The following is a 15987-nucleotide window of genomic DNA, read 5'->3' on the forward strand; positions in this document are numbered from 1 at the left end:
GCTTCACGTAACCCTGCCTACATTTACTGTGTCCTCAGGAAAAACGCAAAACACGGCAAAATTGTGGCACGGTTTTGCCATGTTTTGCGGTTTCCCATGGCTGGCGGGGTCTGTCCTGAGGGCGATTCTCTGCATTCGGGAGAGGGAGGTTGATCCTCATCTAACTGCAGCAAGCGCCTCTGCTAAAAGCCTGTGTGTGAATTGATACATGCTTTTATGAAGTTGAGTTTAGGAGCCTTATCCAAAAAATGCCAAAAGCTCCTAAACTCAGGTTTAGGAGCTGATGGTGTACATGAAGCCTAAGGTCTAAATTTTCTTTAAGCTTTAGTGCATAACTAACGGCAAAACTTTCTTTAATTGTACATCATGGAACACAAAGCCATAGTAATTTACTATGTGGCTTATAGTCCACCTTCAGGTGCTGGGAGGATCTAAGTTTTTCGCCAGTGTCTAAGGTGTTGGTCATGAGTGAAGATGTGCTGTGCTGAGCTCCTCTGGAGCAATCCTTGCTGGAGCTAGCTATGCAGCCGGATCCATTCAAAGTGTATTTTAGGCCAAATTGAATGGTACCCGGGCCTCGTGTCCGAAGAAACTAGGTCTTTGCTTGTAAATGCTTTTCTTTTTAGAGAGCTGGACCCCGCGATCCAGTACTTTTGGTATTAAGGCCATAAAGTTTTACTGGTGGGGTGCTATTACAGGTCCAGGATTGTGGGTTCCTTGAGGCTCCCTAGTTCCTGAAGGTTTGTTAATGGAACCCACCGTGAAGGATGAATATTGGGTCTGTTGGTTTTACCACAGAAAACCCTGCGGTGGGAAAGTTACGTGGAAGTTTTCTAGGGAAGTTTTCAATTTTCTTATGAAATGCCTCCTTTTAAAGTAAATGTCATGCCTAAGTGTCACTACTGGGGGCTGTATGGAGCACATACCTTCTCATGCTTTGCCACAGACAGCAGCAGACTTCTTTTTTTTTTTCCTCCGGCTAGCAGGCAGACCTCCGGTAAGTTTTGGGGGTTTTGCTTCCTCCAGACACCCCCACCTGAGCTGAATTCTTCCCATCTTCATGAGGCTGAGTATAAGGGAGAACTAAAAACTATCGGCAGTGCCGTTTTCTTTTACCGCTACACTGCGATGGCTTCCAGGTCTCCTCCACAACATCCCTCCCTCTCTCAGCCGATCCCGTCGGATCGAAGGCCCATGCTTGCACGGGAAAACTTTTTTTTTTTTAAAAGAAAAGAGGGGGCACGATGCGATGGTGGGGGCGGGGCTTAGTGCGGCATTGGCATCCTCCAAAGAAACTCCATTTATGCTGGCTGCAAAATTGACGGAGAGACATAAGAGCAAGAGCATGAAAGAGGTTTTGGTGATACAGGCATTTCCTATTTGACACATTTACTATTTGCATCATGCTGAGCATTAATAGCAGTGGCAGTAGCTGTTAGACTATTACTCAAGCAGTAGATGCGATTTCTTCTGGTAGTACCTCTGCTTTGTGCATCAGGCTATGGTCAGAAGTGGGGGTTGAAACACCTCCCAAAAAGTGCTAAAAGGGTCTCCCTCAAGCTCTGGAAAGCTTGCTCATGTCTACAAATGGCATCCTCCGCTGAGAGGGGGTGGCTGGTCAGAGTAAGCATCAGGGCCATGAAATGTTTGCAACTGTTTTTAACACTGCAGCCCCTGTTTATTTTATGATAATTAAAAAGTTAAATTTCTTGCTGAATGGTCTGCTCCACATTTATGTACCCTTAACTGAGTGTTTGGGTTCACTAAATCTGTGAATGCCTTTTCCTGTCCATTCATTGCTGGAAAAGCTTTTTTGTATCTGAGAGGATCACCCAGATGAGCATTTTTTTCCCTCCTAAAAAGTTTTCACACTTTATCCTATGGTGGAGGAAATTCTCTAAGTAGGGTATACCAGCATTTAATGTATTTAATGCTATATCCTCTGTGAATAAGTTTGACTTGGCCGGCACACAATGCTCAAATGCTTAGGGATCCAATGGATAAAAAGTTGGAATTCCTAATGAAAAAAAAAAAACACTTTTTTTTTTCTCTGCCGGATTGAATGTCCGGGTGTTCAAGTTTTTCTTGCTCAGCAGGCCCAGGAGGCAGCTTTATGTTTGAAATAGTTGCTATGACTAAGCACCTTGTAAGAAGCACCTGGCTAATCCTTCCTTTTTGTGGTGAAACAGATATTTGGGGATGTTTTGGATAATGCATCCAAAGAAATTTCTAGTGGAAAGCCCCCCCTTTTGCCAAGAAGTAAATTTTCGTCTTAAAGCTCCTCCTGTGCCAGAGGCATCAGCCTCCAGGCAGTCACGGCGGCTTCCATTGTCCGGTTCAATCATGGGGGTCCCCATACAAGAACAGAGGCTGAGGTTTGATTCGATTTTATTTTTTTTTTTTTTTTTTTTTTTTTTTTTTTTTCACGGTGCCAAATCCGAATGGACATTCTGGATCTCAAAAAATCTAAATTAAATTCCTGAATATAGCCACTTTTTGTATGGAGTTGATCCAAATCAGTTATCTCCATCCTACAAGGAGGAGAACTTCTGGCGTCAATCGACATCAAAGATGCATACCTCCATATGCCCATTTGCTCGCTCACTATTAATATCTACCTTTTTAAGGTGGAAAATCTTCATTTTCAGTGTGTAGCTCTGCTTTCCGTCCCAGCTACTGCACCTTGAGTGTTTACAAAGGTTCTGGCCCCTCTTCTAGCCATATTAAGGGCCCAAGGTATAACTATTATGGTTTACCTAGTCGATCTGTTCTCGATGGACCAGTCAGTAGGCGGCTTAGACCAAAGTATGGTCACCACATTCAACTACCTGGAATATCTAGGTTGAATTCTCAACCTAGGAGAAATCATCTTTAAAAATGTGAAGAAGGCTAAAATACTTGTGTCTGATCGTAGGTACATCCAGAAAAGGGTATTCTTACCCCAGGCAAAGATCAGCACCATAAAGGAACTGATTTGGTGGTCGAAGCAAGATGAATTTCTTCTATTCAACTTTGCATGAGGCTGTTGGGAAAGATGGTGGCTTCATTCAAGGCTGTTCCTTATGCTCCGTTTAATTTGAGACTGCTGCAAAACAGTATCCTATCAGTTTATGGTTAATATCCAGAAATCTACTAAGGGGAAAAGCCTTCCTTCAGTTACCTGGGAAGTGCACATATGCCAACCTTTTTTTTTTTTTTTGTTTACGTTGGGTAACAGTCCTGGAAGAGGCAACTGTCCAAGAGAAGTGGCCCAGAACAGAAATGTCCCTGCCCACTAACATTTAAGAAATTCAGGCAGAGTTCTTGGTCCTGAGGACCTGAACGTTCAGTTTACGGTATTGTCCTGCCAGGATTCAATCTGACAATGCCATAGCAATGGCCTATATTAATCACCAAGGGGGCACAAGAAGTTGTGCAGCCCAGAGACAGGTGAATCATATCCTATCGTCAGTCTTCATTCTAGGAATAGAAAATTGGCAGGCGGACTACTTGAGTCGCCAGCAGTTATTCCCGGGAGAATGGTTCCTTCATCCTGATCTCTTCCTGTCAAAAATGGGGGATCCCAGACATAGATCTGTTTGCATCCAGGTTCAACAAAGAAATCAACAACTTTTGTGTCAAGAACAAAGGATCCGCTAGCATGCGAAACAGATGCCTTGCTGATTTATGCATTCCCTCCTATTCTGCCTGTGTCCACGACTTCTTTGCAGGATCAAGCAGGAAGGGAAGTATGTGATTCTTGTGGCCCCCGGCGGGGCCAAGAAAATCTTGGTATGCAGAGATCGTAAAGATGGCAGTAGAGGACCCATGGACCCTACCATCACGGCCAGACCTTCTCTTGCAAGGTCCGGTGTTCCACCCTACTTTACAAACGCTAAATTTAAGGGTCTGGTTATTGAGATCCACATTCTGAAGAAGCGTGGGCTGCCAGGATCAGTGGTTTCTACCTTGGTTAATGCAAGGGACCTGGCCGGCCTCCATAATTGTATATTATGCAGTCTGGGAAACATATGTCTTCTGGTGTGAAACCAGGAGTAGCACCCCAGGAAATAGGTCAACGGTAGAATCCTTGATGTTCTGCAGATGGGGTGAGAAATAAGGCTGGCCCTGAGTGCTTTCAAAGCACAGGTCTCGGCCTTATCGGTATTATTTCAATGACCACTTGCTTCGAATTCTTTGGTTTGTAACCTTATTCAGGGGGCAGCATGGCTTAATCTCCGGTGAATTACAAAACAGCCTTTTTTTGGGGGGGGGGCCAAAATGACATATTCCCTTGGTCCTTTTTTTGACATGGAAACTATTTATTTTTTCTGGTAACCATATCTGCTGCCAGAAGGCTTTCAGAATTGGCTGCTCTTTCTTGTAAAGAGCCATATTTTTATTGTTCACAAGGATAAGTTAGTATTGCGTCCTCATCCTAACTTTTTACCACAGGTAATATCAGGTTTTCAGCTAAACCAGGATATTGTGTTACCTTCATTTTTCCAGAACCCTATTCTATGGAAGAAAAATCACTACATTCTCTTGATGTGGTGAGAGCAGTCAAAGTCTACTTAAAGGTGACTGCTCAGATTTGGAAAAAGGATGTTTTGTTCGTGTTGCCTGAAGGTCCTAAAAGAGGACAGACAGCATCAAAACCTACCATTTCTAAATGGATTTGACAAGTAGTTGTTCTAGCTTAGGGTTTTGAAGAAAAATCAAAGCACACTCCTCTAGGTCTGTTAGTCCTTCGTGGGCAGTGCATCACTAAGCCTCCATGGCTCAAATCTGCAAGGCCGCAACTTGGTCACCAGTCCATACATTTACCAGATTCTAACAGGTGGATGTAAAAAGACATGAGGATGCCGCCTTTGGGTGCAGTGTACTGCAGGCAGCAGTATAAATCCTCTGATCTCATGGTGCCCTACTTTGGTTGTCTCCCTCCCATCAGTTGGCATTGCTCTGGGACATCCCACATAGTAATTACTTTGGCTCTGTGTCCCGTGATCTACGATTAAAAAAATAGGATTTTTATAACCGCTTACCTGTAAAATCCTTTTTCTTTTGAAGTTCATCACGGGGACACAGAGGACCCGCCCCTCTTTCTAGTATACATGTGTATTGCTACAAAACTGAGATACTCCCAGTAGTGGGAGGGGCTATATAGGGAGGCAACTTCCTGTTTCAAAAAAATAAATAAAGTGCAGTGCTTGTTTAATAAATAATGATTAAATAATCACACAAGTGAAACGTGCAAAAATGGTGACAATCCAAAAACAAAATAAAGTGGCATTCAAACAAAATCAATATTGACATGTAAATGTGCAATAAAAAATTAATAAAAATTAATTTGTATGTGAGTCCATAAATCAAATCATAAATGTCCATAGAAATATCAAAAAAATCCAACAGATAGTGTGACTTGATTAAATAAAAATATACTTGACCCCGTGGGATCCGTCACCTTTAATCACCACTAATAAGATGGGGGCTTACCAGATCATCAGCGACCCCCTGTTTCCGGCTCCAGATGACCAGATGTGAAAAAACAGGTGTCTCCTATCTGCAGACTCCACAGCTCAGGTGATCAGTCAACGCAAACTTCCCATATATTTGCCAGCGTGAAGGCTCGTGTAATATGTTTTAACACCAAAAAAATTTTTTTCTTTATTGCATACAGTCAGATGCTGTAAAAAGGACTCCACCGAGTCTCCAATGTACAGATACCGTTTAAAATACAAACAGCATTGAAAAATAAAATTGCTAGCAGCTAAGAAAAAAACTGCATGTGGTTTTAAATTGCGATCGCACATGCGCAGGACGTGTGGACGCGAATAGATTCTCTCCCACCAGAGCTGTGGATCTCTGCAGCTTCTGCAGAGTTACCATGGGTCTCTTGGCTGCTTGTCGGCCATTGGTAGGTTTGCCTCTGATACCTCTAACTAAAATCTAGTGGAACCAATTGCCTTCAGAAGTCACCTAATTAGTAAATAGAGTTCACCTGCGTGTAATTTTAATCTCTGTATAAATACAGCTGTTCTGTGAAGCTCTCTGAGGTTTTTTAGAGAACCTTACTGAACAAAGTGCATAATGAAGGCCAAGGAACACACCAGGCAGGTCAGGGATAAAGTTGTGGAGAAGTTTAAAGCAGGATTGGCTTATAAAAAAAATATTCCAAGCTTTCCACATCTCATGGAGCACTGTTGAATCCATCATCTAAAAATGGAAAGAGCATGGAACTACTGCAAACCTACCAAGACATGGCCATCGACCTAAACTGACAGGCCGGGCAAAGAGGGCATTAATCAAAGAAGCAGCCAAGAGGCCCATGGTAACTCAGCACAGCTCTGGTGGGAGAATATGTCCACAGGACAACTATTAGTAGTTCACTCCACAAATCTGGCCTTTATGAAAGAGTGGCAAGAAGAAAGCCATTGTTGAAAGAAAGCCATAAGAAGTCCAGTTTGCGAGAAGCCATGTGGGTGACACAGCAAACATGTGGAAGAAGGTTCTCTAGTCAGATGAAGCCAAAATTTAACTTGTTGACCTAATAGCAAACCGCTATGTGTGGGGGAAAATGAACACTGCATGTTACCCCGAACACACCATCCCCACCATGAAACATGTTGGTGGCAGCATCGTATTGTGGGGATGCTTTTCTTTAGCAGGCATAGGGGAACTGGTCAGAGTTGATGGGAAGATGGATGGAGGCAAATACAGGACAATCTTAGATGAAAACCTGCTAGTCTGCAAATGACTTGAGACTGGGGCAGAGGTTGACCTTCCAGCAGGACAACAACCCTAAAAATATGCCAGAGCTACAATGGAATGGTTTCGATCAAAGTGTATTCATGTGTTAGAATGGCCCACTCAAAGTCCAGCCCTAAATCCAATTGAGAATCTGTGGCAAGACTTGAAAATTACTGTTCAGACGCACTCCATCCAATCTGACAGAGCTTGAGCTAATTTGCATAGAAAAATGGGCAAAAGTATTGAAAAGCACACCACATTTTTCAGTTATTTGTAAATAGTTTTGAAAAACATTTATCATTTTCCTTCCACTTCCACTTTGTGTTGGTCTAGCACAGTGATGGCCAACCTTGGCACCCCGGATGTTTTGGAACTACATTTCCCATGGTGCTTAACTATAAGGCCAAGTGCTAGAGCATCATGGGAAATGTAGTTCTGGGGTGCCAAGGTTTGCCATCACTGGTTTATAACATAAAATCCCAATAAAATTCACTTACATTTTTGGCTTTAACCTGACGACAAAATGTGGAAAATTTCAAGTGGTATGAATACTTTTTCAAGGCACTGTATCGCCTTCTCTATACCCGTTTTATATTCCCCCAAATCCAGCACCTCCCTGCCGCAACCACATGGCTCCATTCACCTGAATGGGTTGTGTTCAGCATTCGGTAGTGCCCACCAAACGTGATAGGGTAGAAATAATTCCTGTCATGGCTGCAGCATGGGTACAGCGCCTGCCTCTACAGCTAAAGTGGGAGAAGTTGGAAGTTAATAAAAACAAGGCTGAGCTGCTTGGTTTTACCTTTCCTCAACCGCATGTGTGAATGAACCCTTAGATTGGGGTACCTTGAGGCTGAAAATACATTTAAAGGGCGCAGCAACTGAAATTTTTTTGGGAAACACTGTTTCCCACACCTCCTTTTTTCTTGTGGGGAAAATACTATTAGCTTTAACTAGTTTAGTTTATTAATTTCACTGATTCTTGACTCAACTCTTCCCAGTCTTCTAATACAACTATAGAAGCAGTGCACCTGGATCATTGCAACTTCAGCTAAGCCCTGAGAACCATATCTGGACCTCAGGCTGCGGGGCAGGCCTGTAAATTTGGTTTAGGCCCTGGATCCTGTGTGAGCGCTCACCTTGGCACTTCATACAGTAATCCAGACCCTAAAGTCCCCTTCGGGGGAATCTTCTAGCTCAATGCTTGGTTAGTTGTGGCTGCCTATAAAATATGCCTCACATGTATGCCCTTTAAAGGGGATTGTCTTTGTGGAAGCACTTGACATATTCATCTAAGATGTCACAGGAGGAAAGGTTCTACTTCCCCAGTGGAAAGTTCCAAAATCCCCTTCCTCAGAAGCCTCTACCTCCTCCAAAATACAAAGCACCTCAACCCTCTACCCTGGCTTCAACACCTAAGCCTAAGTTCAGCCCTTCCTTTTGTTGCAAGACTTGGCCTAAAAATCCCACCAAGCCCTCATCAAAGCACTCTTCCCAATGAAGGGGTGCCCTCACTCCTAAGAATCTGTTACAATTTTGCCTGTCTCTGCTTTACAGATAACACAAACCTGTGGGTTCAATCGCTGGTTTCAAAGAAATATGAACTAGATTTTAAAACTCTTCCCCTGACTGATTTCTACTCCTGAAATCAACCAAAACCTCCCCAGGGACAGTCAGATTTACAGAATGCCCTTAACCAATCTCTTATCCAAGATAAGTTATGCCAGTACCTCCAGTGGACCTCTACTGCATGCCAAGATATATAGTTTTACAGACAAGTCAACATTCTTTTCCCACTTCCCCAGTAAAAGCACATACAACAATAAAAATGTAATACTAAAGCTTACCCACATATTAGTATGGATAGTATAATCTTCTTAGGGGCTTTTTTTATACCACAGTCCTCAATTTCACTGTGAAGCTCCGCATGCACATTTACATGTGTTTGTGCTGCATTTGCATTGCTTTTTTTAATTAGAGTTGCATGTACGTGCATTCACTTTTGAAAAATTGCAGAATGCTTTATTTTTTTTAATTGTACATGAAGGCACCATAACCATGTAAGCTTGGCTCATTGAAATATTGTTTTCTAGCATATGCGTTTTGTATTGCGTTTTCAAAATTAGTTTGACTTCATTTGGTGTAAGTTTTGGGATTCTGACTGGATAGTTTAGGTGTGATTATACAGATATTGTATGGTCCAATTGTAACATGTATAATGCACATAAAGCTTCTACACTCTTTCAAAAAAATAATGTGAGAGCTAAATGTATTTGCTTTAATCCCATTAAAAATTAACAAAAGTATGGGATTAGTAAAAATAAAAATAAAATAAAAATTCTACATTACTTTTCTGAACATCACTCATTACATATGGATTGAGGGGGGATTAGATTATAATGGAGCAGACAGGTCAGACAGGGGTCAGCCTCTATTGGTGGGTGGAATAGGAAAAGATGGAGGGAGGGCTATGCCAGGTGATATGAAGGTTCCCATGTTATAAACAACCACTGGAAATGGTACTATTTGTACTAAAATAAAAAAAATAGGCAACATAAGTTTGCAAAATGTGACAAGTGTTTTTGTTCACCAATGCCAGAAGTCTGCCAAGCAAAATAGGGGAGTCGGAAGCTCTGGTGCACGAGAACTATGATTTAATTGGTATTGCTGAATCTTGGCTTCATTCTTCACATGACTGGGCTATTTCTGGCTATGCTCTCTTTTGGGAAAGACATGGTAAAACGGAGGGGTGGTGGTGTCTGTCTCCATGTGAGAAGTGACCTCAAAGCGAGTGTGAAAGTGTGAGTACTATAAAGGCTATCATTGGAGTTTGTTCTAGACTTCCCAGTGTTAATAAGGAGGGGGTGACTTGCAGATCTTTCTATCTGTGCAAGGAGCCAAGGGCTGGGCCAGTGATAATAATGGGCAAGGTGGCTTTGGCCAGCTCTGTAGATTGCTTTTTAAAAAGGCCTGGCTTCTTTCCTAAATGTACATAGTATAACTGAGTACAAACATGTAAACCCCATACACGCTATAAGATTTTCTGCAGATTTTTTTTTTTCCTTGAGTTTTACAAAAAACATATAATATGAGGTCAAACCTTAGGAGTTTCAATGTGTAAGCAATCCGGCAGCTCCTTGCACTACATGTTTTTTGTAAATCTGAAGACAAAAATCAGCAGAAAATCTGATAGTGTGTATGGGACTTTATAGGTAAAGTTGATCCGGGGGGGGGGGGGGGGGGCGATCAGGAAGGAAATTTTCTTCCCCTGCTATAAGCAAATTGGATCATGCTTTGCTGGGTTTTTTGACTTCCTCTGGATCAACTGTGGGTATAGGATTGTGCATATGGGATTGTATGATTTTTATTTTATTTTATTTTGGTTGAACTAGATGTCTTTTTTTCAACCTAACTATGTAACATAATTCAAATGATTGTATACCAATAGTGGCTTATAATGGCTAGTACTGGTTTAGTGACTTTACTAACTTAACTTGACTTAAAGGGGTTGTAAACCCTTGTGTTTTTTCACCTATGCATTGAGGTGAAAAAACTTCTGACAGTGACCGCACCCCTAAGCTTTACAATCACTTTAAGAATTGCCAAATTTACAATGGTAACAATTCTTAAAGTGGAACTAAACCCACGGATTTTATGGTTTGCCTAAATTCCCTAGCGAGGCATGCTTTGAATGGCAACTGTTAGGTACTAGTTGCTTTATGTTCGCTATCAACCTATCAAATGGGTGCCATCAGTGAACACATGTGCAGCTCCATTGAAACCACATATCACACAGAGGCAAAGATGGCAACTTCCTGGCTGTGAAGGCTAAGAAGATTTAGTTCTGCTGTAAACATGTTATATTCTCCTAATAATTGTTCCTTCTTGTTATAAAGGATAGTATCCAACAGTTAAAGCTGACTGATCTCTGATCATGATCTAGTTATGTGGTTTCCTGAAGGTTAATGCAATTGTAGAAATTGAATAATGGGCATCTGTTAACAATTTGTTCAGACGTGATCATTCTTATTATATATACCAGTCCTCAGAGAATAATATTGTGATAAATTACTTGGGCACTGGGTTAATGCAACAGTAATGAATTTAATCAGGCTTACTGGTTCTGGATTCAGGGGTTCTGTTTGTCATTTTTACAAAAGAGAATGTATTTGGTGCAGTGACCCATATCATGTGAGTTTTGGCGGTCATAAATTGTGTGTCCTGTGGTCACAGAAGATCAGCTGAGCCACTTCATATGGTTCATGTAATTTGGTTTCTGTATGAAGTGCAAAAAGGGAAGTTACTGTGCACCAACTATTTTATATATTGTATGAATTGCTTTATTTTATATATTGTATGCAATTGGTTATGAATAAAACACAATAATCTGCATGGATAAAATACTAAGCTTTGAGCAAGTATTTGATATATATATCAATCAAACAGTATCTCACAAAAGTGAGTGCACCCCTCACATCTCTGTAACTAATTTATTATATCTTTTCATGTGACAACACTGAAGAAATAACACTTTGCTACAATGTAAAGTAGTGAGTGTACAGCTTGTATAACGGTGTAAATTTGCTGTCCCCTCAAAATAACTCAACGCACAGCCATTAATGTCTAAACCGCTGGGAACAAAAGTGAGTACACCCGTAAGTGAAAAATGTCCAAATTGGGCCCAATTAGCCATTTTCCCTCCCTGGTGTCATGTGACTCATTAGTGTTACAATGTCTCAGGTGTGAATGGGGAGCAGGTGTGTTAAATTTGGTGTTACCGCTCTCACTTTCTCATACTGGTCACTGGAAGTTCAGCATGGCACCTCATGGCAAAGAACTTTCTGAGGATCTGAAAAAAAGAATTGTTGCTCTACATAAAGATGACCTAGGCTATAAGAAGATTGCCAAGACCCTGAAACTGAGCTGCAGCATGGTCGCCAAGACCATACAGCAGTTTAACAGGACAGGTTCCACTCAGAACAAGCCCCGCCATGGTCAAACAAAGCTGTTGAGTGCACATGCTCAGCATCATATCTAGAGGTTGTCTTTGGGAAATAGATGTATGAGTGCTGCCAGCATTGCTGCAGAGGTTGAAGGATGGGGGGGGGTCAGCCTGTCCGTGCTCAGACAATACGCCGCACACTGCATCAAATTGGTCTGCATGCCTGTAGTCCCAGGAGGAAGCCTCTTCTAAAGATCATGCACAAGAAAGCCCTCAAACAGTTTGCTGAAGACAAGCAGACTAAGGACATGGATTACTGGAACCATGTCCTGTGGTCTGATGAGACCAAGATAAACATGTTTGGTTCAGAAGGTGTCAAGCGTGTGTGGCAACAACCAGGTGAGACAAGTGTGTCTTTCCTACAGTCAAGCATGGTGGTGGGGGTGTCATGGTCTGGGGCTGCATGAGTGCCGCCGACACTGGGGAGCTACAGTTCATTGAGGGAACCATGAATGCCAACATGTACTGTGACATAGTGAAGCAGAGCATGATCCCCTCCCTTTGGAGACTGGGCCGCAGGGCAGTATTCCAACATAAGGACCCCCAAACACACCTCCAAGATGACCACTGCATTGCTAAAGAAGCTGAGGGTAAAGGTGATGGACTGGCCAAACATGTCTCCAGACCCAAACCCTATTGAGCATCTGTGGGGCATTCTCAAACATCCACCAGCTACATGTCATCATGGAGAAGTGGAAGAGGACTCCAGGGGCAACCTGTGAAGCTCTGGTGAACTCCATGCCCAAGAGGGTTAAGGCAGTGCTGGAAAATGATAGCCACAGAAAATATTATATGTTACATTTATAAATATTTAATAGTGGGAGCGTGGCACTACGTTTGCAGAATGTGTTTCTAAAGCCCTCTCTGAATGCTTATTGGGCATTCTGTGAAAACAAATCAAGTTGATCTCATCTGCTAGGAAGAGGGTGTCCTTTTTTGCTCTTTATGGTATACAATCTTTTGCTATTTGGATCTTTTTTTACAACCTAGCTGTGAAGCAATCCTGAACATAAGAAATAAAGAAAGTTTCTTTATCTGCTCCCCTTGAGTGTTCTTGAGGATATTACAGGGAGTACTATCAATGTGTATAACTGATAGTGTTGGTGTTTACTTGTATCCTGTTAGCAGCAAATACTGAGTGATGAAAACAACATTAGTTCTTCTAGGTACACTTGTACATAGTTTTTCAAGGAACTCAGCAGGTAGGTTGTTCCAAACATCTTGGAGAACCAACCACAGATCTTCTGTGAATGTAGGCTGCCTCAAATCCTTCTGTCTATTCATGTAACAGACTTGATGTTGAGATCCGGGCTCTGTGTGGACCAAACATCACTTCCAGGACTGCGTTCTTCTTTACACTAAAGATAGTGTTTGTTTTTTTTTTGTTTTATATTGGTTGCATGTTTGGGGTGGTTGTTCTGCTGCAGAATAATTTTGAGGCCAATCCCACACCTCCCCTGGTGGTATGGCAAGATGGATAAATAACTGCCTGTATTTCTCAGCATTGAGGAACACCATTGGTCCTGACCAAATCTCCTGTTCCATTTGTAGTTGCTTGCAGACACTCATTATTATAACTCATTATTGCTTGCAGACACTCATTATTGCAGTCCTTTGCACGCAAAACTGCCTTTTGCTACAGATAATTAATAAATAACAATATTTAAGATTTTAACTATTCAGTTCAGAGCACCTACTGCCACTTTCCTGCAACCTAGTTTCTATGTTTTCGTGCATAGGACATGGAAACAAGGCTAAGCAATTCAGCTATGCCAAAAAACATTGGAACTGGAGTGCAGGAAAGTGGCAGCAGGTTCTCTGGACTGATGAGTCAAAATTTTAAATATAAAGCTGCAGCAAAAGGCAGCTTGTTTGCAAAGGGCTGGATAATTGTACAATAATGAGTGTCTGCAGGCAACAGTGAAGCATGGTGGAGGTTCCTTCCAAGTTTGGGGCTGCATTTCTGCAAATATAGTTGGAGATTTGGTCAGGATCGCTGGTTTCAATACTGAGAAATACAGGCAGATACGTACAGTATCCATCATGCCATACCATCAGGGAGGCATGTGATTGACCCCAAATTTATTCTGCAGCAGAACAAAAACCCCAGACATACAGCCAATGTCCTTAAGAACTATCTTCAGTGTAAAGAACAAGGAGTCCTGGAAGTGATGGTTTGGCCCATCACGGAGCCCTAATTTGAGGCAGCCCACTACCCACAGAAGGTTGGTTCTCCAGGATGTTTGTAACAACCTACCTACTGTGTTCCTTCAAAAATTGTGTGCAAGTATGCCTAGAGGAAAATTGATGCTGTTTTTAAAGCAAAGGGTATTTACACCAAATTTGATTTGCTGTGAATTCATCTTCTGTTTTCCATTTAATTTCCATTTTGTTTATTGATAAAAAAAAACTATTAACACTTCTATTTCTGAAAGCATTCTTTTCACACTTGCCTACGACTTTTGCACATTATTATATATTTAAACTTGTCATAGATTTTCCCTAAAATCCTCTTATCCTGCAGATGTACAGCAGGCTGTAGACTTGATATAACAAGCATAAAATTGCCTTTTTGCACATGCTATGGTAAGCAAATAAACATAGTGAAATACCTGCCACTGTTAGATGTGAAAAGCTACTGGGGACTTTGTCTAGCAAATGATAATTATTATTGTATTTTTTAATTAGCAGAGATGACAATAATAAAGAAAACTACCCTCGCAGAGCTACAGAACTGGAGGAAAATGCTGCTTCTTCCCGAGATCTCCAGCATCACATGGACAAGAAGATGTTCGATGGCTCAACCAGACTTGGAATTGGCATCTTGCAATCAAAGCAGCCCAAGTCAAGTCTCCGGACAGATAATGGGAAGATCCATGAAGGCAATCAGGTAAAAATATATTTTAGGTACCTATAGTCATGACAATGTGCATTAGAGGATGATCTGCCCACTGTTATTAATCAGGGACAGCAAGAATTTAAACTGCCCACCTCTTTCTGTCATCCATCAGTGGGTTACTGTGTTTCTCATGATTCAAATGCAGTCTCTCAGATGAACACATTAAAACCTAAGTTTACTCAAATCTTTAAAAAAATAAATAAAAAATAGTGCAAGGGATGGTACTTGGTCAATGCAAAGTGTCCTTCTGCTGCTGGCTTTGATTTTAGTGTTGAAACCAAGTCCTTTAATTCCCCCCACAACCACAGTCATGATCCTCTGGTGCTGCAGGGTTAATACCAGCCGAGGGACCTGACATAGGCACTCAGCTCACCCTTTCCACCACCCTCCTTCAATCATAGAAGAAAATGTACTATAGCTTCCTTGAATGAAAAGCAGACATTTTTATTCATCCATCCAGCCTACATCCATAGATTGCTTTTCATTGACAGAAGTTTCCGTGAATGGGAGGAAGGGGCAGAATGGCAGGCATAGACAGTACTCTTGATGAGAACCTATGAGAGGTCCCTGAACTTGTATTAGCACTGTAAGTGTTGTCCTTTGTGCTGATGCAAGATCATTTTGACTAAACTTAGACTCCAAAGTTCCTCAGCCAGTTTCCCCTTTTCACCTACCTTTGAAAAGCCAGATGGGGGGAACAAGTAATAGTTGTATGAACCTAGTTAGATTTAGGGAAGCTTGTTATGATATAGGGTATGAATATAGCCTCCTTTATGTGAGACTATAAGAAAAACAAAATGTAGAATAATGGTTAGACCAAATCTTGTTTGGCTTGTAAGTGTGGCATATGAGCATATGATACTTGGATAACTTTGGAAACTTGCGAGCTGACATACATGTTCATTTTTTCAAATTTTGCTATTGAACTAGTATTTTGGGATTGACGATAAAATTCATTGTTTGAAAACTTTTTTTGAAACTTGCTCGAATCTCATTACTAAGGGTTGTGTTTCTTTCTCGAGTTAAAGATCTCTCTCCTATTTACAACAATTTTGTAGTTCACTTGACTGCACCTTGTTGAATATAACTCAGGGATAGACTGCAAACGTAAAAAAAACTTGCAGAAAATACAGACGCCAAAGTGCATTTAAAGTATATCTGAGAGCAATTTTTTTTTCATTGTAAATACAGGGAGCGTTTTAGAACATTTGTTAGGTTTTTATTGCTGTCTGTGTCCCCGTTAAGGAGATTTACCCTTCGGTATTTGTCCTGGACATTATTCTCACTGAAAGAGAAAATCCCACCTGAACTGGGATAGAGGGGAAATCTTCCAATGGGAACACTAGTTCTGGTGACT

General features: G+C 41.4%; 1 protein-coding gene across 5 annotated transcripts in view; it reads left to right on the top strand.

Moving 5' to 3' along the window:
• FAM13C (family with sequence similarity 13 member C) overlaps positions 1–15987 on the top strand; it is a 247721-nt gene that overhangs the window by 75827 nt on the left and 155907 nt on the right. For 3 of the 5 annotated variants that reach the window (XM_077454123.1, XM_077454128.1, XM_077454127.1), the window contains exon 4: positions 14420–14621. In XM_077454123.1, the coding sequence (XP_077310249.1) occupies positions 14420–14621 (202 nt within the window). The remainder of the gene's footprint in view (positions 1–14419; positions 14622–15987) is intronic. The other 2 variants (XM_077454124.1, XM_077454126.1) reach the window with 1 other exon arrangement.

Source organism: Lithobates pipiens, unplaced genomic scaffold, assembly GCF_037356315.1.
Source record: "Lithobates pipiens isolate NorthernLeopardFrog02 unplaced genomic scaffold, aLitPip1_a1.2 Scaffold_25, whole genome shotgun sequence".
In the NCBI taxonomy this organism is placed as follows: Eukaryota; Metazoa; Chordata; class Amphibia; order Anura; family Ranidae; genus Lithobates; species Lithobates pipiens.